Source organism: Micropterus dolomieu, linkage group LG20 (assembly GCF_021292245.1).
Source record: "Micropterus dolomieu isolate WLL.071019.BEF.003 ecotype Adirondacks linkage group LG20, ASM2129224v1, whole genome shotgun sequence".
Taxonomy (NCBI): domain Eukaryota; kingdom Metazoa; phylum Chordata; class Actinopteri; order Centrarchiformes; family Centrarchidae; genus Micropterus; species Micropterus dolomieu.
This window is the reverse complement of record NC_060169.1, coordinates 11,661,197-11,684,355: the sequence shown is the minus strand read 5'-3', so window position 1 is coordinate 11,684,355 and position 23,159 is coordinate 11,661,197. Positions and strand designations below refer to the sequence as shown.

Below are 23,159 nucleotides of genomic sequence, written 5' to 3'. Positions count from 1 at the left end.
GTTCTGACAGGAACCAGGAAAAGAGATCACATTTCTCCTGTCTTAGCTTCTTTGCATTGGCTTCCAGTAAAATCCAGAATAGAATTTAAAATCATTCTTCTTACCTACAAAGCTCTTAATGGTCAGACACCATCTTATCTTAAAGAACTCATGGTACCTTACTACCCCACCAGAGCACTGCGCTCACAGAATGCAGGGTTACTTGTGGTTCCTAGAGTCTCCAAAAGTAGACTAGGAGCCAGAGCGTTCAGCTATCAAGCTCCTCTCCTGTGGAACCAGGTTCCAGTTTGGGTTCAGGAGGCAGACACCATCTCCACATTTAAGAGTAGGCTTAAGACTTTCCTCTTTGATAAAGCTTATAGTTAGGGCTGGCTCAGGTTAGTCCTGAACCATCCCTTAGTTATGCTGCTATAGGCCTAGACTGCCGGGGGATTTCCCATGATGCACTGAGCTCCTCTCTCCTCTACTTTCTCTCCCTCTGTATGCAACCTCATCCCATTATTGCATGTTACTAACACAACTTCTCCCCTTTCCGGTAGTCTTGTGGTTTCTCGTCCCTCTCCTCTCTCCTATCACTTCCTGCAGGTGTTTCTGGCTCTGGAGCTGTGGAGTCTGGATCTGTGGCTTCGGGTCACCTTCTGCTCCCGTGTTCCTGCTCGACACCCTCTGCTACAACAACTATTGTTACTAGTCCTATTATTATTATTGTTATTATAATAATTAACACTACGACTGTTACCATTAACACTACTATAAATATCTGTACCATTTTTTCATTTAGTCTATAGCAACATTACCTTTACTGTCTGTACCTCTGTGTGTGTATATTGTGTAGGCTGCCTCCCTCCCCTCCCTCTCTCCTTCCATCCCTCTCTTTTTCTCTCTGTTCCTCTCTCTCTCTCTCTTGCTCTCTCTCTCCCTCTCTCTCCTTCACCCCAACCGGTCGAGGCAGATGGCCGCCCACCCTGAGCCATGGTTCTGCTCGAGGTTTCTGCCTCTTAAAAGGAAGTTTTTCCTTGCCTCTGTCGCCTAGTGCTTGCTCTTGGTGGGAACTGTTGGGCTTCTGTAAATAGTATCATAGAGTATGGTCTAGACCTGCTCTTTTATGAAAAGTGCTGTGAGATAACTGTTGTTGTGATTTGGCGCTATATAAATAAAATTGAATTGAATGGAATTGAATAATCCGAAACACAACCGCTTTCATACAGAGATCCCACAATCAAAGTGGAAATACCGGCATGCCGACTGTGGCTTTTCACACAGACATGTTCAGGCTCTGTTACTTCAACGTTCCTGGCTCATACAGCGCAACGAGACAGCATCACACAACATGCTGTAAATTCCCACTGCAACGTTACAGTAATATTTTTATCAGCTGCAGGTTGAAGTAATCCATGCTCATTACATGTTACATTTACTGCATTTAGCCGACCCCCTGTTATCCGTAGTTAAGGCACACAAAATGATAAGTTAACAACACGTCAACAACCTAGGGCAGGTTAAACGCTCCGCTGCTGAAACACTTCAGTATGAGTTGATGCCAGACAAAACCGCGGCACAGCCGCTGCCTGTGACTGTTCGCCTGACGCCATTATCCCACGTTTGCTTCCAGTTTCGTCCGTTGCCCTGTCACACAAGGATGACAACCGAATGAATATTTAACTGCATTACTGTTTAAAACTAGGGATGGGACGCTCGATACTGACGTGTTGACGCTGTGTCGAGATCCCGAAGCACAGACGCTGCTTCAAAGCGTGGTTCAAAACATCAATGTCACGTGACCGCAGTGAAGCGAGGCTTCGGTGTGTTTCACCCCTGTTTCGATAGGTGGCACACCTGCCTCTTCTACGCTTGATTCACAGTGTTTGGAACAAACCACACACTAACTCATTTGACAGATTTGTTCCAAGGACACACAATCCTTTGATTTATTGGAGCGACGTGCTGTAGTAGCTATATTCGCACCTGTAGGCCAAAAACACACTTTTTTCCAGCAACAAATGTTCCATGTTACCAAATTTTTCTAAGGCTGGGGATGTCAATTATGAAAAAACCCCTGACTCAGACCCAAAACAGCTGAATATTTCTGAATAAAATTCTTGACATACAGCAAATGTGAGACATTGTTCCACTTTTCATTCATCATTCTTGAAACAACTTCAACTTTGCTCAGTTACGGATTTTTAATCCATTACATCTCATCACTGCCAGCACTCATTATTAATTATTATTACACTAGGGCCTATATCTTTCCTGCTAATTATCATTACACCTCTGTTAATAAGCTACTGTATAATACTGTAGATATCCACATATATTACTATATTCTTAGATTTGTACAGCCTACTTTATATTCTCTACTCACTAACTTCAACTAGGCTACCTATTATTATATTTCTTTTATGCCTTGCGAGTATCTGCAACAAAGAATTCACCCTCGTAGATCAATAAAGTTTTCAATTTGTGAAAATGGATAGGGTAGCGGTTAAGACATATGCCTTTAGTGTGAGAGACGTGGGTTCGATTTCCACTGTGATACATGTGTCCCTCAGCACGACACTTGCGCCCTCTGACACAGCAATTGTGATTCCCTTTTGAGAAAAGCATCAGCTAAATAAGTGATTACTTATGAAACAACACACAGATGTGTTTTATTAAACACACTTTTAATGCACTCCCCATCTGCTGTCTCTGACAATCTGAAAGTATTTGTTTGTTTGTTGTATAGTGATTTCTCCGAAATCCTGTTGGTCATGTATTGATAAGACGTTTACAATTGTAAACGCAGGTCAGTCATTGTTTCAATGAAACCCCTACCAAGATGTGTCGATATCAAAAGTGACCAGTAGATGTCACCGTGGAGACGGGTGTCGAAGTGTTTCGAAGCCTCCACACAATTCCGGCACACTTCAAACGTTTCAATGTTTCACAAAGCCTCGCTTTGCCCATCACTATTTAAAACAGGTCAGATGCGCTGTATAATTAACCTATATTTTAATCGCTGTCTTCACAATTAGCTAATCGTGTTCCTTCAAACCACATTTTCTATTTGAAAACGATTCATCGTTCAGCCCTAATGTGGAGATTACCTGTGTGCATAGCCTTTTTCATGAATGGCCTTGAGTCCAGAGCAGATGCCACGTAAGATCTGCAAAATCTGTTTTTCAGGCATTGAGCTCCCCTTGTCTCGTAGCTTCTCCAGAACTGACCACAGACTGCCTTTCTGTTAACCAAACACAGTAACATCCCCGAATCAGAACATTTTCCTCAAGGTTATTCTTATCACACCAACCGCTGTATCAACTTACTCTAATATAAGGCAGAAGTAACCAGGCTTCAGTCTTGCCTCCACGATCAACAAAGGTGTGCGCAACCAGGCTCAAGACGTTGGGGTGATTAAACACCTGATGCATCTCCACCTCTGTCTGAGCCTCCTGACGGCCTTCACGGTCATGGCACAGGATCCTCTTCAGGGCATAGAAGCGCCCATCTTTTACCCCCTCTACCAGATCAACATAACTGAACCCACTGAAGAGAGGATGCAGAGGGATTAGAGTTCAGGAGGAGCATTCAAATGCAAACTGGACTTTAAAAAGGACAAGCCTGGCAATCTTACATTATTTGTTATTTGTCATCAACTAATCCTATAAAAAGACCAGAATCAACTATGCAATAGCCACTCTGTCTCAGCCCCAAGTCCAATGGTTCCTAGTGAAGACGTCAATGTTTAAAAAAGGAGCCACAGTTAAAAATTTTTTTAACAGGTTAAATCATTTCCTCTAACATTGGGCAATATATTTTTCAGAAATGTTCCTTAAGAAGTAATAAATAGGACTATTTGGTGTTCTGGTTTGTATTTACAGCAGCAGAACATATGTAGGATTGACTGAAAAAGACCTACCTCAGCTATGTGTTTTTGGAAAACAATGCTTTGACTCCAAACATAACGTTAACACCTGTAGGGTCAATTAAGTTTTGCTCTTTTCGTGGGATTGATGACGACCGACTAAATACACAGTTTCAACACACTTAACCTTAAAGGTAGATTAAAAAAAACACACAATGTCAAGATGTTTTCTTACCCTTCGTCTAGTTTCTGGACAAAGTAATATTTTTTGTTATCGATGGTAATGGCGCCACGGGAGCAAATGCACAGGGTCTGCCCCATCTTGACTGGTACATTGTTTAACGGCAAGCTTTTAAGGGACTGGGACAAAAAGTACAAATTTAAAGTTATTTGAGGGAAACAGCCAGGAAAAATACAGGCAGTGATGCGATGTTGCTTACTATCTACAATATTAATTATTTAAAGAAAACTGAGTGACATTCTCCCATTGTAGGAAAATATGTCAAGACAGAATAAAACAGTCAGACTGCAAACTGCTATGTTAGCTAACATCACGAACATCCAACGCAAACAACATTGCAACTTCCAGGCTATAAAAGCGACATTAACGTCAATTTTATCTCTACTATCGAAGTGTAACTAACTAACTACCCGACACAAAGGCCAAATATAAAAAACATATCAATGCTATAATTGGTGACGTTACGTCTTTATTCTTACCAGCTAGCTTTGTGTTTACCATGTTAGCTTGCTGTCATCATATTCTTCTTTTTCTTTTTCTTTTTCTTCCGCCTCCTCCTTCTCTTCTTCTTTTGTCTGTTTAATGGCCGCTGGCAAACAGCTTTTAGGTGCATTACCGCCACCTTGTGGATTGGAGTGTGCAGGTGTGTTTCAGAACACTTACTACTAAAACATTAAAGTCTCATAATAAAATATTGTATAAAAATATTAGTCCTTTATCCTACATCAACCTGAACTCCTCTGCAAAATGTAGGGTATCTAATACCCAGTGTCACGTGATTTCTTTGGAGGGTAATTTTAAGTTTCTTGTTGACATCCAGGAGAGTAAAATCCATGCTCCACTGTTTCCTGTAGTCCGCACAGGAAATGTGTGCGTTTTGTGAGGGCTGACAGGTTATTGCATTGCATGTGGAATAGCATATTTATGTCATTTCTTTAATGTTCTCCATGTTTTGCTGTAAATTACAGTAAGTTTACCTGTGTATGAAATGTGCTATACAAATAAAACTGACTTGACTTCTTTTTGTGTTTTTAAAGGCGGTCGGCAACCAGTGTTTAAGTGCAGACCATAGACTGTATATAAAAAGGTGCAGACCATAGACTGGTCCAGATATCTGGGAGAACTCTTTTACTAGTTAAAACTACTGTATTGGTTTCCTCAAAGGATATTTAAATCCCACTTTTCAACCATATCAATTGCTTCCTGAATCCTCCCATTAATATATAAGACAGGCCTACCCCTTTTCCATGATGATATTAAATCACCTGCCAAAGATCTGCCAATATCTGTTCCTTTATCAATGCTGAAAGCCGTGCATGGACTAATTATACTCCCTAGTGGAGTACTTACTCAAATAGTCCTTCATAGATCTTTTTCTTCTTCTTCTCTTGTAAACAGTGTACGAAGCTTGTTTGGCACAAGTTTGGCACACAGCGCTTGAAGAAGACAAGCGGTATGAGCTGCCGAGTTTGAGCGGAGAAATGATGGCGGATTACGAGCAAAACAGAAGGAGTTCCGCCAACGACGGAGGTGATATTAGTGCTATTTTTTCGTCTAATATATGGCAGAAAAATAATCAGTAGTTAGTGTTCGTTAGCTTGCTCTTCTGCGTAACTTATCTTCTACAACTGGCCATAACTAATTTTAGACAGAGGAAAACTTCATTAAGCTAACGTTAACTTGATGTTAGCTACGTGTCATTGGCTAGTTAAGGCGAACAGTAACAGTTAGCATTGTTTTATAGATGTTTCCTACTTAGCTTTGGGAATTGGGCTGACTATAACTAACGTTAACGTTACCTGCCTAAAGCTGCTGCTAACGTTAGCCAGGTAATAAAGCAAATACTTGCTTGCAGTAGCCGGTGTTTTGTTTGCTTGCTAACCTGGCGTTAGCCTAGCTAGTGTGCAAGTAGCTAACCTAAGCTAACGTTAGTTAGCGGAGGAGAACACCATATGAATGAATAACAATGTTATTATCTGCTCTCAGACCCTGCGTGAAGTACTCAGAAGTTAACTTAATCCCTGATATTGTAGGTAAAATTAGATATTTATGCACATACAGTCCCTTGGTGGACTTTTAACACAGTCAATTAAATGGTAGAGTGGCTGGCTAGAAAACTACGATAACGTTAGCCACACAGGTAACGTTAAAGGCCATAGCTTTTTTTTTTTAGATAGATTCTCTAATTCCCAGGAAACTGTTGTTCACCTTGGTGAGTTGTCTTGCCTCAAGCAGGGCCGCAGGAGGAGGAAGGCAGAGTGAAAACTAAGCCTGTCTCTTGTAGCACTTGGGGAGGAGAAGGGACAGCAGTCAAACGCACATCCAAGCATCTCACACCTGAAGATGAGGAAGAGTCCTCAGGAGACCGACCAGCACCCTGCAAAGTCTCCAAGATAGGCTTTAGCATGAGCAGTCAGTTGGGGAAGAAGTCGAACCCCATATCTATCAAACTTGGAGCAACAGTGAGTGTGTAGCAATGTCTAACTGCTTGCAGACCTTTTGTAAAACAAGGTTTATATTTGATGTACGATACTGCAAGAAGTGTAAATAATGTTATTCTCATAACACACTGCTCTGAGAGGCTCCCCAAAAAATGCAGGAGAAAATTATCAACAGTTACAAACACACACTGTTTTTAATGTTACCTCTCATTGTGAGTGATGTTTGTAATGAAGATAAAGTGAGCCAGGTTCAGGTGTGAAACTGTTAAAGACTTTACACAGCATCATTTGTTGGCCCTGGCCATGAAGACACAGTGCCAGCATCCAGAGAGTGAACACATGCAATGCCAACACCAAATCTGAACAGAAGTGTCCAAATAAGGTTATTGTTCACCCCTCTATACATGTGTGAACATGGATATTGGTTGAAATCAAGACACTATGCTTACCTAAGTTAACCTAAAGTCATGTTGTGTGTCATTGAAGCCACATGGAACACGTTTTACATAGAATCAGTCTGTAATGAAACAAAATAAAGATTTTCTTGACCTAACAAATGGATAGCAGTGCAACCACTGACAAGACAGCTGCTTTAGTCAGTTCACCAAACAGGCAGAGAGGTGGGACAGAGCCTGACCTACTGTTTTGGAGAGTGTCACCTTTAGTTTACTTAAGCAGTTGACCCTATCATGACCTGGGGAAACCTCTCACAGTACCCCTAAATTCCTTCAGTGTTGAAACAATTAGCTTTCGGTATGAGCCAAAATTGAAGTAAAAGTACCAGACATTTGCTTGTTAATGTCCTCTATTGTGAGGATTTGCAGCTCTTTTGCATTTTAAGAAGAGTGTAAAGAAGTGTGATGCTGCTAGGTTGTGTTGTTTTATTTTGTTTCCTTAAATCTTGTCTCCACAACTTGTTCTAGAAACCCAAAGAGCCTGTACCAACAATTCCTCCAAAAAAGGCAGGGCTGGCGTCAGTTTTTAATGAAGATGATGATGTAAGTGCACATGCAGTCAGTAATGGTGTGGTTGTACAAATCCATTAACAACAAATGTGCAGAGGCTGACTTTAACCTTCTCTTGTCACATAGAGTGAACCGGAGGAGATGCCCCCGGAAGCAAAGATGAGGATGAAGAACATTGGCAGGTGTGTGTGTGTGTGTGTGTGTGTGTGTATGTATATATATATGTATATATTAGTGGTGGGCATAGATTAATGTTTTTAATCTAGATTAAACTCACTGTAATCTTGGAATTAATCTAGATTAAAATGGCTCATTTGAATTCTGCCGAAGGCAATCAGGATATGTGTGCTACCCAAATAATGACTAAAAATAAGTCTTTGAGAACAGGTTTATTAAGCCAGGTGGCGCATTAGACCAGGGGCTCAGCTCCTGTTTCCAAAATGCATCACAAACTGCTTGAGAAAACCATTGGGAAGCTTCTTAAAAATAAATTTTCCTTGAAGCAAACCCGGCGGCTTCATAGCTGCATCCATGTTAGCACATCACATTTGATGTGGTAATTTCACAGTAGGCATACACACAGGTTCGAAGACTCGTTCTCGCCCCCTACAGTGCAATTCGGCTAGGTATACATCTGCGCTAAAATATCAAGGTGAAAGTCAGCGTAGCTTGCGTAGTAGGCCTACATTTGCAGCCTGTTTTCCCGGTCTACTGTGAAGATCCTGTTATTTGGCTGTGAGCATCCTGGTGGTCCAGCCTGCCACCTATGGACTCTACCCCCTCCCGCCGTATCTAAATACGGTAGAATGGCTGCGTTTCGGGACGAATGAAACACCTGTTTCAATCGTCCCGACAGTGACTCTTGATGTTTAAACTTCACTAGCTTCTAAACTGTAAAACTTTGACGTGTAAAACTTCAGGATGTGTTAAAGTACTAACTAATCTTTTATGTGATCACGACCATGGCGCATGGAACAATAAACACAACTCGTCATTCAAAAAAAAAGATTGCTTGAGTAAATTTACTTTCTGTGAGTGAAAACAGCTTCTTTCACATAACTCTGTGAAAGTGTGACGTATCCAGCTGATTTTTCCCTGTTCTGTTAAGTACTGTGGACTGTATGTGCTGAGGTAGTTTGGCATATCAGACTTGTATGGGCTCCGAGAAAATCGCTGTGTTTCATTCGTCCCGCGTTTCAATCGTCCTGGCTCTCCCCTATAGACCCAGCTCCCAACCCAACTTTGAGAATAGATTAACAGCAATATTTGTTTTATCGCCCAATAAGAGTCTCACGTTAACACTGATAACGGCCCACCATATATATATATATATATATATAAATATTATTTTTTTACACTGATCAGCCATAACATTATGACAGGGAGAGTGAATAACAGTGGGGTAGTGGGTGGGATATATTAAGCAGCAAGTGTACATTGTGTCCTCATAGTTGATGCTTCAGAAGCAGGAAAAATGGGCAAGAGTAAGGATTTGAGCAACATATTTATTAAACCTTTATTTAACTTGGAAGTCACATTGAGATTAAAACCTGTTTTACAAGCGAGACCTAAAACCTTTGACAAGGGCCAATTGATGATGGCTGGATGACTGGGTCAGAGCATCTCCAAAATGGTCTGCAGCGTTCAGTACCTATCAAAAGTGGTCCAAGGACAGAGAAGCTGTGAACTGGCGGTGAACAGCTAAGGCTCACTGATGCATGTGCGGCGCAAAGGCTGGCTCGTGTGGTCCGATCCAACAGCTAAGCTACTGTAGGTGAAACTGCTGAAAAGACTGATGTTGGTTCTGATCGAAAGGTGTCAGAATACACAGTGACCTTGACCTTGACGGCCTGGGCTAAAGGGAGACCTACACTAGACGAGCAGGTGGTCATAATGTTATGGTTGATCAGTGTATCTACACAATGTACATTGTAACCGTTTCCTCATTGTCTGCTTTTATCAAAACATTTGACTTTTGAATCTTTTAAATTAATTGCTACATTTCACATTTAGTTATTTATCTGATCTAATCATCTAACATGTTTCTATTTGAGTTTCAAATGACTAATCTGCAGTGTTTTCAGGGAGACGCCAACATCTGCAGGACCCAATTCCTTCAACAAGGGCAAACAGGGCTTCTCTGATCATCAAAAACTCTGGGAGAGGAAGATGAAGGCCAATGCAGACAAACTGTAAATGACTTTCACAGCTTTTGTCACTAATTGATACATTTGTATAGTTTAAACAATTTCAGAGATATCTATGAAGTCTCAAAGGATTCCTCACTGTAGCCAATGCTTTGTGGATGATGAGGAATACTTTAAAATTTCTATGATACTCTGTGACTGAACTCAAGTTTACGTTTCTAACCACTACCCGGCTGATGCTGACTGAGAGGAGAGGTATCAGAGTGTCAAGCCTCTGTGACGAGAGATGCAGAATGGGAAGATAGGACAAACAAATTAGCCAGAATATTGTAAAATTCGCTACAGTTGCTGTCTGCTGGCTAATGAAAAAATCTAGCATCTAAGAGCCCTCATGCCCCTTTTGTGACATGCTTGTTCCTACCCAAAACTGGTTAGGTGTGCTGAGCAAGCTCTGTGTTGCTTGTCTAATATTTGTGTAAAAATGTACAAAGTGTGATAATGTTTTATTTTTAAATCCACAAATGGGAGTGTGTGTTTGAGTGTTATGTTAACGTGTGTGTGTGTGTGTGGGTTGGGGGGGGCTAGACAGTACAGATGGATTTAGTTTCTCTACATCAATGTACAACCCTTTTGTTTTCACCAGCTGTGCCACATCATAGGCAGTAAGTGTTTGACAGGAAATGTCTTTTTTATATATTTTTTTTATGTACCAGGGTGCTGGTACAGTCATATTAAATTATTTCTGTGTGGTTAAAATATAGGTTAGCAACAATAAGGCACAATTAACTACTACTTTCATCCTCACTTTCACATCAGAAAGCCCCAGTACAGCCCTAATCCTTTTGGTTCAGATAAAATAAAAATAAAAACTTTAAATTCCTCTGTGGGTTACCCAACTGTTGTGCGTCCCCAGATTAATTATATTAATACCCATTGTTACAACCCGTTTTGTCAGACATCTCCCTTGGATACACATTTAAAAGCCACTTATAATAAAAAAAATTAGATGGTATGTAGTGTGTGAATTTTCTTTTGCAAACACGTCCACTGTAACAGAATACACAATGAACTACACCTCACAACAAAAGTTTAATTAGTTATTAATTGTTAATAGTGAATCTGTTTTTGTCTAGTACAAATCCTTTAGCTGTCACATTTATTATTTGTAATGCTTTAAATTGTGGAGCTGGTAGCTAATTGATTATTCAACATTGTTACATATATATATTCTTGATACAGATGGAAATGAAAGACTACACTCCATACACACATTTTTGGACCCTCGGCATAGAGCAAAGGGTGACTCACTTTCCCCCCTACATTAGAAAATTATACATTTGGCATCCATAGCATCATGGAAATTTCCTTGACACATTTGTTTTTTGAAGTTTCAGTGAAGAATATAGCCATTGTAACATAAATATGATGTACTTCATGTTTGGAAAACGATTGTGGTTTAATCATTGTTCCTGCATGAGTGAAGCTTCATTCTTTTTTTTCATTTTTTTCTGGGCATGGCCTTCCTCAAAGATATCCAGAAGTTGCTGGTGGCTTTGGCAGGTTTGCCTGAAGTCCAATCCAAACTGGGTAGCACCTTTAAGGCCCTCTGGACCAGTGTGGGGAGCGGGGGGTCTGGCTGGATGAGGGATGGTGAGGTTCTACAGGTCCATATTAGCAGAAGTTTGAAGATTGAGTTTTGTAGCAAAGCCTGAAGATAATACACATTAAAACTGATTTATCCTTTAAGACAAACTTAACCACTTAACAGAAAGTTGTTCAACTGGATCCGTTGATAACATTGTTTTTTCCTGTGGCTTATGTTTTGAAAGAGCCACTAGTTTCAGTTTATGTCAGTAAATCTGTGAAATGAAACTAATGTGGTTATTTGAGAAATGCATTCAGGATTTATTTTACTGGGACACAGAACCCAGAACACAAAAGTTTCATGTCATAAACACGCATGTTTAATGTGGTAAAGACTGGTCAGAAAGTAGAAGAAAAAAGTACTATATGCAATTTATAGTTAAACATGTTCGTCCTCTAATATTGTTTGTATTGCCAAGTTAATGACAGGCAGGGTATCTGCAGATGTTGTAAAGTCTTAAAAAACATTAAATTTCCTCAAAAAAGGCATGAAAGGTATTAAAAGTCTTGCTATTTAAATTTATAAAGGTCTTGAATATCTTCTCATGGTTGCCGAAGGCAGTAATGTTAGATATAAAATGTTTGTTCTGCCAGGAAATATCATACAGATATAAACTGAAAGTGGGATTTTTGTGATATAGTAATAAATAATTCTAGGCCACATTAACATGTAAGTTATGTGGCCATACTTGGATATTGATATGAATGCTATTTTCAGGTCGGAAACTCATAATTCTGGTAATATTGCATGAACGCAGCATTAGTCTTCAACTATGTGAAATGTAGGCCTACCTTAACTCCTGATTCAAGGACAAAAACAGCATTGCTGTTGGAGAGGTAGTCAACTGAAAGGAGACAGATAAGCATTCGGCTTTTCTGTATTGCAAGGACCACATCATCTGTATATGCTGCAATACAAAAAGGAAACCATCAGAACCATTTGGCATCAACACACAGACACACACATTTAATCCTCTGACCTCCTCCAGGAAGCACATCCCTCTCCAGCAGACAGAGGCGAAACCCCCACTGGTCCTCTAACACTTGGGGCAGCAGCACTTCCACTGGCCTCTGGGTGGCAATACCCTCCTCACAGTTCAGCGGGTCCATGCAGGATAAACATGCTGCCAATAAAAGTAATTGTTAATTTACTTTACCACATGAAAATTTAATGCAGATACAGATATACACTGAACATGTTGGCCCACCTTCCGCATCAGTGTCCGGTCCTGCTTGGGAGGAAAGGGTCAAAACTCCCTCCTCCTCTGCTGATGGAGGGCTCCACACGTATGACAGAAGCACATCAAACTCTTTCTCATCTGATTAGCGTAGGTGGATATGAGAGAGTTGTGTCACAAAACACAATCTGGGTTCATGAATGTATTCAGCTTTTGCAACTCTTTGAACAAGCGATAAGATCAGTCAGTGATTGTCACCTAGCGTTTTGTCACCACTACATAAAGTGCATTATCATAGTGTGCTGCCTACATTTTAAAAGTAAATGCACTGGATTAAGAATATTTCAAGGTACTGTAGTAATGTTTCAGGTTGTTTATTAATGCAATGTTTTGTAGGGTTAAAGACAAAATTAAAGTTGAAAAACATTGAATCTTCTTTGTGGTACAAGTGAAGGAGGAGCTGCTGTTGCTGTCAGGATGCTAGAGTGTGTTGATGCACTGTTTGCCTTTGGGTTTGCACTCTATGTTGTGTGTGTGAGCATGTGTCTACATTCTGACCTCCGTCATGTTTTCGATTTCGGAAGTGGGATCTGTAGATAAGCTGTATTTCCAGCCATTTCACATGCAAAGCGATTCCCAGCCCGGCTACCAGCAGCAAAGACACAATGGGATACCCAATCAGCGTCGGCCATTTAACTGAAACCCAGTTCAAAATACACTGATTAGATTGTATTATGTATTTAAAGCAGTAGTCATTGCGGTAACAAGCTGAAAACCCCATTAAATATTATCGTACAGCCAACAAGCAGCAACACTAGCATTCATTTTGACTCGTGTTTGTATCCACCCGATGAAGGTAAGTCCAATATACAGTATTCACTCTCCTTTTAGCTCCGTTTTGGTCTCCACCTCCACCACTTTCTTCACTAGCAAATTGCTAACTTTGCCTGTCTGCCGTTTGCTGATGGGTAGGTAGTGTATGGTTTATCTGAGCTTCTTGCTAAAATCAGCTGCGACCGAAAATGACGGATGAGCGGTGAGAGTGAACTAGCTGCAGGCCAAAAACCCACAAAAAAATGACCAGAAAGACACTAAGAGTGATCCATTTCAAATCAAGCTTAGTCATTTGATCTGTTGAAAATAAAAATCTGGATTCGTACAGCTTTAAGTGTTGCGTGCACAAAACTAAACCTATTTTTTCAAATTCACCATAACTGTGTGAACATGATTGGCTATAGAAATAAGCTGCTTTATGGATGGTGTCACTGATGAGCTCACTGAATTGGTTAACATAATTCATGTCCTTATTGGATGAATCTTTGAATCTCAGACCGAGCAATAACTTAAAAATGTCTTTCTTTCTAGCCGTAGGACTATAAATAGAGATTCTGGCAGCCTTTAGGTTCTTAGCTTTGAGCACTGATTTTTGCATTCACTGTGGCACATCCAGCTGCCTTAGTCACTAGGTCAAAACAGCTTGCCTCCACCAGCAGCGGAGGCCTTCACCACAACTTCTACTTGTGCTCTTGTGGTGTAAAATGAGTAAAACAACCTGCCCTTTCATGTGGATACACTCAGCGTGTCCTACATTATGTATTATCATTTGATATTACACATATTTTATATATATATATATATAACTGTAATGCAACAAATATGAAAAATACAGTATGAATGAAACAAAGACATGAAGGTGACAATAGAGTACCTTTCATTTTCTTCTTGAGCTTGATAGTGACACTGCTGTTTGCAACAGTATCCCTGGCGATGCAGGTATATGCGTTGTTCAAGTATTGTGGAGTCACCTCTTTTATGATGGCTCTTCGTGTGACCTTGAACTCTTGAAGACTCACTCTCTCCGATCTGAATCAGGGGAAGAATTTCAGCTCCCTTGCATCCTTATGAAAGCTTTTTATGAAAGTCAAGCTGAATAATTATGTTTACAACCTTTTTACTCAATTCTAACAAGCAAACACTGGCACAAAGCAAATGAAAGCAAACATTGACTGAGGAGCTGCAGTGACTTACTGTTGTCTCTCCATGTGTAATGGAGTCATATTCTCCGTTTTGCCACCATAATGCATGTACCACTGCACATCTAGTGAAATATTTATCGCAAATGAAAAATAAACCTCACATGTCAGAGTGTGAGACTGACCTGGTAAGGGAACAAAAACATGGCCATTATAATCTCACCCTTAATGTCTTAATAAAAGTGATATCATAATTCTTATTTTCATACCAATTTATAAGATGCAAGAATGAGTCATTCAAACAAAGATCATGTCATTATCAGGGCTGTTTCAGATGTTAAGTTCAATTACAATTAAAACCAGTCGATATTGGAATGACACGTTATAGTAGTAGTTTACAAAACTATGGTTTTGAAAGTTTCACATAAGCAAATCAGTTCTGAGTTAATGCATATCAACTCTGATAGCTGTAGGATTATCTCATAGTACATTTTGATACGCTTACCCAGCTCCACTTCCTCCGTTGTGTTGCCATGAGGATGTATAATCCTGGGAGAGTAACTTGGTGTGTAATGAGCTGTTTGGGCAGGAGAAATAAAGTCACACAGTTCTGTATTACAATCTGGTTTACTGTGTGTTAAAAAACACTGTTTACTGAATAAATCTGATCTGAGCTCCACTTATGTGTAATAGCCATTTATGCTATATAGAAGATTTAAAATGCCTAAATTTAAACAAGACAAACAATTTTATTGCTACTGTGTAAAGAGAAAACTGCTAGTAAAAAGCACCTTGTTTGTTTAAAGTGTTTGCAAACCACGTCATTGAACTTTTGTGTACATAGAAGTACATTTAAATTAAAAGTTTGTAATACACTACTTTAGAATTCACTTAATTTTGTGCATAACAATGCGATTAATCACAGAAAATAATACAATTAATCACGATTAAAAATTGTAATCGTTGCCCAGCACTAATACAGTATCTCACAAAAGTGATTACACCCCTCACATTTTTGTAAATATTTGATCATATCATTTCATGTGACAACACTAAAGAAATTACACTTTGCCACAATGTAAAGTAGTGAGTGTACAGCTTGTATGTAAATTTGCTGTCCCCTCAAAATAACATGTCTAAACTGCTGGCAAAAAAATGAGTAAGTGAAAATGTCCAAATTGGGCCCGAAGTGTCAATATTTTGTGTGGCCACCATTATTTTCCAGCAAATAATTGCCAGCAAAGAGTTCACCAGAGCACCATGACAACATCACAGAGCTGGTGGATACTAGAGACCTTGCGCTCCTCCACATTCCGTTTGAGGATGCCCCACAGACATGCTTGGCCAGTCCATAACCTTTACCCTCAGCTTCTTTAGCAAGGCAGTGGTCGTCACCACACACACTTGACACCATCTAAACCAAATCAGTTTATCTTGGTCTCATCAGACAGGACATGGTTCCTGTAATCCATTTCCTTAGTCTGCTTGTCTTCAGCAAACTGTTTGCGGGCTTTCTTGTCCATCATCTTTAGAAGAGGCTTCCTTTTGGGATGACAGCCATGCAGACCAATTTGATGCAGTGTGTGGCGTATGATCTGAGCACTAACAGGCTGATCGCCCACCCCTTCAACCTCTGCAGCAATGCTGGCAGCACTCATACATCTGTTTCCCAAAGACAACCTCTGGATATGACGCTGAGCATGTGCACTCAACTTCTTTGGTCGACCATGGTGAGGCCTGCTCTATGTGGAACCTGTCCTGTTGAATCGCTGTATGGTCTTGGCCACCGTGCTGCAGCTCAGTTCAGATCCTCAGAGAGTTCTTTGCCATGAGGTGCCATGTTGAACTTCCAGTGACCTTTATGAGAGCGAGTGTGAGAGCGATAACACCAAATTCAACACCCCTGCTCCCCATTCACACCTGAGACCTTGTAAAACTAACGAGTCACATGACACCGGGGATGGAAAATGGCTAATTGGGCCCAATTTGGTCATTTTCACTTGTGTTCTCACTTTTGTTGCTAGCGGTTTAGACATTAATGGCTGTGTGATGTGTTATTTTGAGGGGACAGCAAATTTACACTGTTATACAAGCTGTACACTCACTACTTTACATTGTACTAATGAAGAACTGCTCTTGTGACACCCTTTGATGTTTTTTGTTATAGGGTAATCTATTAGTGCTCCATGAAAACAGGATATTCTAAGTTTTGAATAACAGTAGTCCTTACATTTTTTAACTATCTAACGTGAATGTATTATCCCCATTCAAAGTTAAACAGAAGGTAGTAAAGAAAATTGCTTATAGAGTGAGATGATTACCACAATTCTACTACTCCTCTCTGAGGTATATTTGTATTCAACTAATCATAAAATCAATTTAAAACCTTAAAATGTGCAATAAACAATTAAACAAAGTTATGTGCATCTGGCTTGGAAGTGTTTTATTATTATTATTGTATTGTAGTTGTATTTTATTTTATTTTACTGAGTGACATGGGTCCCCTCATCTCTTATATACCATGGCCAAGGAAAATACTAATTGCTGAGTGGTAATAGGTTTTCATTAAAATTCTATTCTAAAAACCTCAAACATTTTGTTATTCAATTTAACCAGTGTAGCATAACAATAGCACTTAATGCATTTGCTACTTAAATTAACTGTTAACTCTCATTGGTGTTCACCCAGCCATGGATAAATTGACTTGTAACAAACTACATGACTAAAGTCTCATCCATGCTAGCTGTGCTGTGCTGCAGCAAACATCAGCATGCTTACACGTTCAATTTACCAGTTGGGACACTACCTGAGCCATGACTGATTAATGTTTCACAAGTCCAAGGGAACACAAGTACAGAAAAGAATTGAGCAGATTGAGACAGGCCTCATCTTGTTTGAGTATGTTAGCATCTTTATATTGCTAATTAGCTAGTCTATAAAAGCTTCCACGACGATCCATCCAATAGTTGTAAATGTAAATGCTTCGTATTTGAATAGCGCTTTTCTAGTCTCACTTTTACACTACATCTGCATTCACCATTCACACACATTCATACACTGAGCCTAAGTGCTCAAACAGAAACTAACATTCACACACATTCATACACTGGTGGAATAGCCACATTGTGGAGGCATTTCACTCACAAACACAAATGTCAACGTCTTAGTGGTGCTAGAGGAAAAGTCAGAGGATGACTTCAATAATTAAAATACATCATGTGACGACCATTAATAAAAACTATGTGACCCGCTGGTGGCGTTTGCCTGGCCATGGCATGAGTGCAGGTGGAGAAAACATCATAAACTATTGCATTTTCCATTGTTTTTGTATTTCAGGACACAGTGATGTGTATTATTGAGTACTTAACCTCTCCAAATAAATGCACACACACACACACACACACACACCACTTACGTATGGCTGTGACATTAACCGCCCTCCTGAAGATCCATTTGACTCCTTGCTCAATAATTTCTCTATCACAGAAATATACACCCGTATCATGTTCACTGACTTTGCAGAGGGTTAACAACCCACTCGTCTCACAGGAAGCCCTAGACTGCTCAGACACAGCTTTGTTTTCCTGTAAGAAAGCACACTTGTCTGAGTTTTTGCTGTGATTTATACCATTGTGATTTACCATTTTGAAATGAACAGTCCTGTCCATGTGTGTACTTTACCTTGTACCAGGTGACATTTGTGTTGTCACTACAGCTGAGACCTGGGCAGGGAACCTCCCCACCTGCACCCACGACCAGTATTTCACTGCTCTCATCAGGCTGGAAACATCCCAGACTGTTTTTCTGCACCACCTGTAGATGGAAAAACACCTTGCTGCCACTAGACAGCAAAGACCTTAACACTTAATAAAGTTAAGTCATATACGGCCTACACACATCGAAATAATATATTTTTTTTGCCATTTAGTACACCAATAATTTTTTTCTAAAGATAATTTTTTTCTGTGTTTCTGTTTAGCCACAGTAGAGAGAAACAGGAAAGGCAGGGGAGAGAGGGGAAGACATGCAGCAAAGGGCCTGGGCACTGTGGTAAAGACCTTACGATATGCTTTCTACCAGGTGAGGTACTGGGTGCCTTAACAAAAATGTTTTTTAATGTTGCTACAAATGTTTTAATTACTATTTATGAATTATAATTTTTTTGTTTAAAAAAAGTATTTTGGGGTTGGTTGGGAGTATCTGTGGCAATAACGCGTTGAATGTATTTCTTTAAATTGTATATTGTTTCCCTATATGTTTACAATATAGCAATCTTCTTTTCTCCTGCCTTTGTTACTGCAATGCTAAATGTTGTGGTGTATTACAGCCACCATAGTGAACTGTCAATAGTAATAATTTGAATCATTCTGACAGCAGCCAATCACGTCAAAGGAACAGGAGGCTGTGTTTTGGCATGGCAGAAGAGTACAGAGACACAATCACATGTAAACACTGCTGTGGTCGACAAAAGGTCGACAGACGGCAACATGCTAAACATTCAGCTAACAAATTGCTCATTTCCCCTCTCCGGTAGCAGTCTGATTTACTTTTCTAAGGTAGTCATTTTTGTACAAATTGCAAAAAAATGTGTTCAGAATTTGGCTACAATATCAGATGGGTTAAGCACATTATATGCTCGCTGTCAAGTCTACTCTGCCTCCGGAGAATGGGCCACCGTCAGTATCCACAGTGGCTGTGAAAAGAATCCTGTCATCTTGGACCCTCACCAGTTTGCATTCAGAGCCAACAGAGCCACAGAGGATGCCATCTCCACGGCCCTCCCCTCAGTCTTTAAACACTTTAAGAATAAGAACACCAGAGTGCTTTTCGTTGATTTCAGCTCAGCATTCAACAATATCTCCCCCATGAAACTGATAGCACTCTGGGCTTGATTACTACACTCTGGAACTGGATATTCTACTTCCTCACAAATAGACCCCAGACAGTTCAGATTGGCAGTCATACCTCCGCCACTCTAGTGCTCAGACCTCTTCTGTTCACGTTGTACACACGACTGCATCCCCAGACATGGAGAGAACTCTGTTGTGAAGTTTGCAGACGACACCACCACCATTGGCCGGATTTCAAACAATGATGAGACTTCAAATCAGGAGGAGATCAATCTTGCAGAGTGGTGCACAGAGTAACCAACCGCTTAATGTCAGCAAAACTAAGGAGCTGATCTTGATTTCAGGAAAAAGGATATAAAGACACGCCCCTGTCTACATCAGTGGAGCTGAGGTGGAGCTGGTGAACAGTTTTAGGTTCCTGGGAACCAACTTCACAGAGAACCTGACATGGTCATCTCACATTTCCATGCTGGTGAAGAAAGCTCAGAAATTACTGAATTTCCAAAGGAAACTTAAGAAGCCAAAATCCCTGCGCCAAATTCTTTTCAACTTTTAAAGAGGAGCAATAGAAAGCATCCTGACTGGAAACATCACAAACTGGCATGGTAGGTGCCTGGTCCAGGACAAGTGGGCTCTGCAGCTGGTGATTAAAACTGCTCAGAACATAATTGGTACACATCTTCTGAACATCAGTGATATCGGTGAGGTGCCAAAGGATATTAAAGGACAGTACACCGCCCAGTCACAACCTGTTCATGCTGCTGCCGTCTGGGAAGAGACATAGGAGTATCCTCTGTACTACGCCATATATAAATGACATGGAACTTTACAGTGACATTGCACATACTGTACATAGTTCCTGGGTGTATTGGTATATACATATATAAGTAACTTTATATATTGGTGAATTTAATTTTCTTTTATTCTTTTCAAATTTAGATATACAGTATGTATGTATCTATGTTTGTGTGTATGTAGCATGAATGGGGCGACAATTTGCAAACTGACATTAAATGGACTTTGAAAAGAATAGTTTGTTTAAGACAGACTTGAAAAAATTTGAAAATGTGAAACCCTTAATATGGATACCATTTTTCAATGTGGTTTTCGCTCTACTGCAGAAAAAAAACTTTGTACTGTGATTACGCAAGTTGTTGTGAAGACACATACTTTGCTTAAGTTAAAATTACTTTTATGTAAATGTAATCAGACGCTTTAAAAAAAGCAGAGATAATGATGGGGATCAGAAACATGATTATTTACCTTGTGAGGCAGGTGTACTTTCCAGAATGTTTTGCTTCAGCTAGGAACTTCCTTCCACAGTCAAAGGATGGGTGTTCATTTCCTTCTCCGGTCCCAGACCACACCACCTCCATGTGAAGGTTCACACATTTTATGCACGGCATCATAAAGATTTCACCCTCCACAGCTCTGATGTGCTGGTGCATAGTATTCTGCTGAAGACCTAGAGGCATGTGGGCACATATCATATTTCAGTTTCATTTTAATCGTACGGTGTAAAAAGGTCTTGGAAACCATTACTAATCACCTCCTTTTAAACACATTAAGAAGCACAGTTTTTCCAGCTGTAATATTAAAATACAATTTGAGTTTCAATAAAATACCTGTTATTTTCTTTGGATGCTTTCCCACACAACATCCATCCAAGAAAATGGGAAAGAAAAAAAACACAATACATCCAGTCTGCATCCTGTGTCTCTAAATCTGAAAACAGTGTTTGTTGGTTTCAGTCATAATGCAGATGAATTTTTATTTGTCATGTTTAGAGTAACTCAGATGTGGAGTTCTTGGTATTTTCTCACCGTTAATGATGATTGTCTCTTGGGTGGTGACATGTGGTGCAACATTTCACAGGACACATAGATGTTGTAGGAGGTGGTATCGACCGGTTTCCTGTTTGGTTGTTTTTCAAGACGATTTCACTGGAACCTGCTGTAATATTTTCTTCCTGGTAGTTGTTAGCCACTTCCTATGTGAAATTTAGAAGAACATCTAGTGTTGTGTTGTAATATTTTACGGTGTTGTGAAAGGAAACACAAACTGTATCAAACCTGTCATGATTTCAAGCATCAAATACAAAATACTGCACTAAACCAGTAGACTGCACTGGCAATAGAAGTCACAATATGGTACCTTAAAGAGCAAGAGACATTTAGGTTAGGCAGATTTGTAATTCATGCTTTTTCAACATAATTAAATTCAAATTTACAATACTAAAACACAAACACAGTTTTCTAAGAGTAAATTTAGATACTGAAAGCACTGTACATATACTCGCTGCTTTATGATGTGTTGACTAGGGCTAACCTGCATGTGGTGGTTAAGACCCCAATTTTCTGGGGCACACCTGTATTTTAACTGACCTAGTTTCTAATCCCATTGTTCATTCTGGCCTGTATCTCCCCTCCACCATCTCCTTCTTTGCTATATCTGCTGTTTTGTAATGTTTAATGAAGTATGAATGAGGGATGGAACATGCTTAACTTTAACTAAGATCTATTTACTACTAAGTTTGTGTGACTAATGATGTTGAAATTTGGGAGTCTCCCACCAGCTAATGAGAGCGAGCTGAGCTGACCCAGAAGGGTCACCAGCGTGTTGTGTATTTGCTCACACTATAAAATGTATAAACCATACTGATTCCCTCTTCTCAGTCATGAGTTCATCAGTTCATCCACAGTTTAATTATCTTTTTTTGTTTTTCTGTCACGATTGTTAGATGAACTGCAAATAGGAGAGAGCCTGAACGCAAGACACTGGAGAGTTGACAAAGGAGGTTTTAATCCAAAAACACAAAGACTCAGGCTTACATGCAGTTTGGGTGAAAAACATCCAAACACCGGATCAGGCAGCATAGAGACAGGCAGCAACACTTCAAAATATCTAGATAACAGTCTATATTTCCAATATAACATTAGCGGTCTAAAGTCCATTACAGTGTATGCTGTGTGACCATAAACAGTCACAAAAAAATAGTTTAGCTGGATATCATCAGGATATCATGTACAATGTGTTTTAAACATGAGTAGCTAACCTTAGCCTAGCTCGTCATGTCTGAGTGCACAAATGCACTGCCAGTCATGGTGCATTCCATTTGACATGGGAAGTCGGATATTTCTGAGTTCAAAGGTCATAATTTCAAAGGGAACGCCCCCCACTTCGGAAGTCGGAGTGACTCGCCCTACTCCGACTTCGTGATCCAAGTGGTGCGTCCTATTTGGTGTCACATTCACTGTTCATTCATTTGGTGTGTTCCATTCAGTGTCTAAGATGGCTGTCGGGGTATCAACAGTTAGTGAAAGCTCAAGTTTATACTGTTTATTAGCACACAGCAGTACAATTTTTTGTACACAAAGTGCTGTCCACAAGCTGCATGTGGTCGTGTTGCTACAGTGTTTAGTTTGAGTAAATACCGCACAATGCGTTTTTTATTATCAACCGGCATATCAATAGCTAACCTGGCTAGTTGTAAACAACGGCTGGCAGAGCGAGGTTTTCCGACTTGTAACTGGAATAATAATAATAATAATAATAATCCTTATTTGTAGAGCACTTTTCAAAAACAAGTTACAAAGTGCTTTAACAAGTGTAAAGAATAATACAAAAAAAGATAAGAGCATGAAAATTTAATATAAAATTAGTAAAATACAATAAAATAAAAGGGATAAAATAAAGTCAAATAAGATCGGGAAAAGCTCTCCTATAAAAGTATGTTTTAAGAAGGGACTTAAAAGAGTTCACTGACTCAGCCGACCTGATTTCCTCGGGCAGGCTGTTCCAGAGCCTCGGGGCCCTGACAGCAAACGCTCTGTCCCCTTTAGTTTTCAGTCGAGACTCTGGAACAGACAACAG

General features: G+C 39.9%; 3 protein-coding genes across 10 annotated transcripts in view; 1 reads left to right on the top strand and 2 right to left on the bottom strand.

The window, feature by feature from the left end:
- stk16 (serine/threonine kinase 16) overlaps window positions 1-6,431 on the bottom strand; it is an 11,174-nt gene extending 4,743 nt beyond the window's left edge. The window contains exons 1-4 of one of the 3 annotated variants that reach the window (XM_046032239.1): window positions 6,297-6,431; window positions 4,083-4,207; window positions 3,309-3,528; window positions 3,090-3,223 (exon numbers count right to left, since the gene is read on the bottom strand). In XM_046032239.1, coding sequence (XP_045888195.1) covers window positions 3,090-3,223; window positions 3,309-3,528; window positions 4,083-4,168 — 440 coding nt within the window. In that variant the 5' untranslated portion in view covers window positions 4,169-4,207; window positions 6,297-6,431. Of the gene's footprint in view, window positions 1-3,089; window positions 3,224-3,308; window positions 3,529-4,082; window positions 4,208-4,567; window positions 4,711-6,296 lie in introns of those variants that run through there. The other 2 variants (XM_046032238.1, XM_046032237.1) reach the window with 2 other exon arrangements.
- LOC123958697 (PEST proteolytic signal-containing nuclear protein-like) lies at window positions 4,959-11,774 on the top strand. Of its 3 annotated transcripts, none has more exons than XM_046032240.1 (7): window positions 4,959-5,055; window positions 5,487-5,618; window positions 6,321-6,550; window positions 7,453-7,527; window positions 7,621-7,676; window positions 9,579-9,686; window positions 11,172-11,774. In XM_046032240.1, coding segments are annotated over exons 1-7 (642 nt in total). In that variant the 5' UTR covers window positions 4,959-5,054; the 3' UTR covers window positions 11,212-11,774. The 3 variants fall into 3 exon arrangements, with proteins under 3 accessions (XP_045888196.1, XP_045888197.1, XP_045888198.1); XM_046032241.1 differs by having other exon boundaries at window positions 5,037-5,055; window positions 6,324-6,550; XM_046032242.1 differs by lacking the exon at window positions 4,959-5,055 and having other exon boundaries at window positions 5,357-5,618.
- Window positions 10,712-23,159, bottom strand: part of LOC123958695 (interleukin-18 receptor accessory protein-like) — a 13,128-nt gene continuing 680 nt past the window's right edge. Inside the window, exons 2-14 of one of the 4 annotated variants that reach the window (XM_046032233.1) lie at window positions 21,110-21,276; window positions 20,912-21,011; window positions 20,550-20,751; window positions 18,118-18,277; window positions 17,852-18,020; window positions 14,942-15,013; window positions 14,492-14,621; window positions 14,172-14,326; window positions 13,022-13,159; window positions 12,494-12,604; window positions 12,266-12,409; window positions 12,078-12,193; window positions 10,712-11,349 (exon numbers count right to left, since the gene is read on the bottom strand). In XM_046032233.1, coding sequence (XP_045888189.1) covers window positions 11,140-11,349; window positions 12,078-12,193; window positions 12,266-12,409; window positions 12,494-12,604; window positions 13,022-13,159; window positions 14,172-14,326; window positions 14,492-14,621; window positions 14,942-15,013; window positions 17,852-18,020; window positions 18,118-18,277; window positions 20,550-20,751; window positions 20,912-20,996 — 1,692 coding nt within the window. In that variant the 5' untranslated portion in view covers window positions 20,997-21,011; window positions 21,110-21,276 and the 3' untranslated portion in view covers window positions 10,712-11,139. The remainder of the gene's footprint in view (window positions 11,350-12,077; window positions 12,194-12,265; window positions 12,410-12,493; window positions 12,605-13,021; window positions 13,160-14,171; window positions 14,327-14,491; window positions 14,622-14,941; window positions 15,014-17,851; window positions 18,021-18,117; window positions 18,278-20,549; window positions 20,752-20,911; window positions 21,012-21,109; window positions 21,277-23,159) is intronic. The other 3 variants (XM_046032236.1, XM_046032235.1, XM_046032234.1) reach the window with 3 other exon arrangements.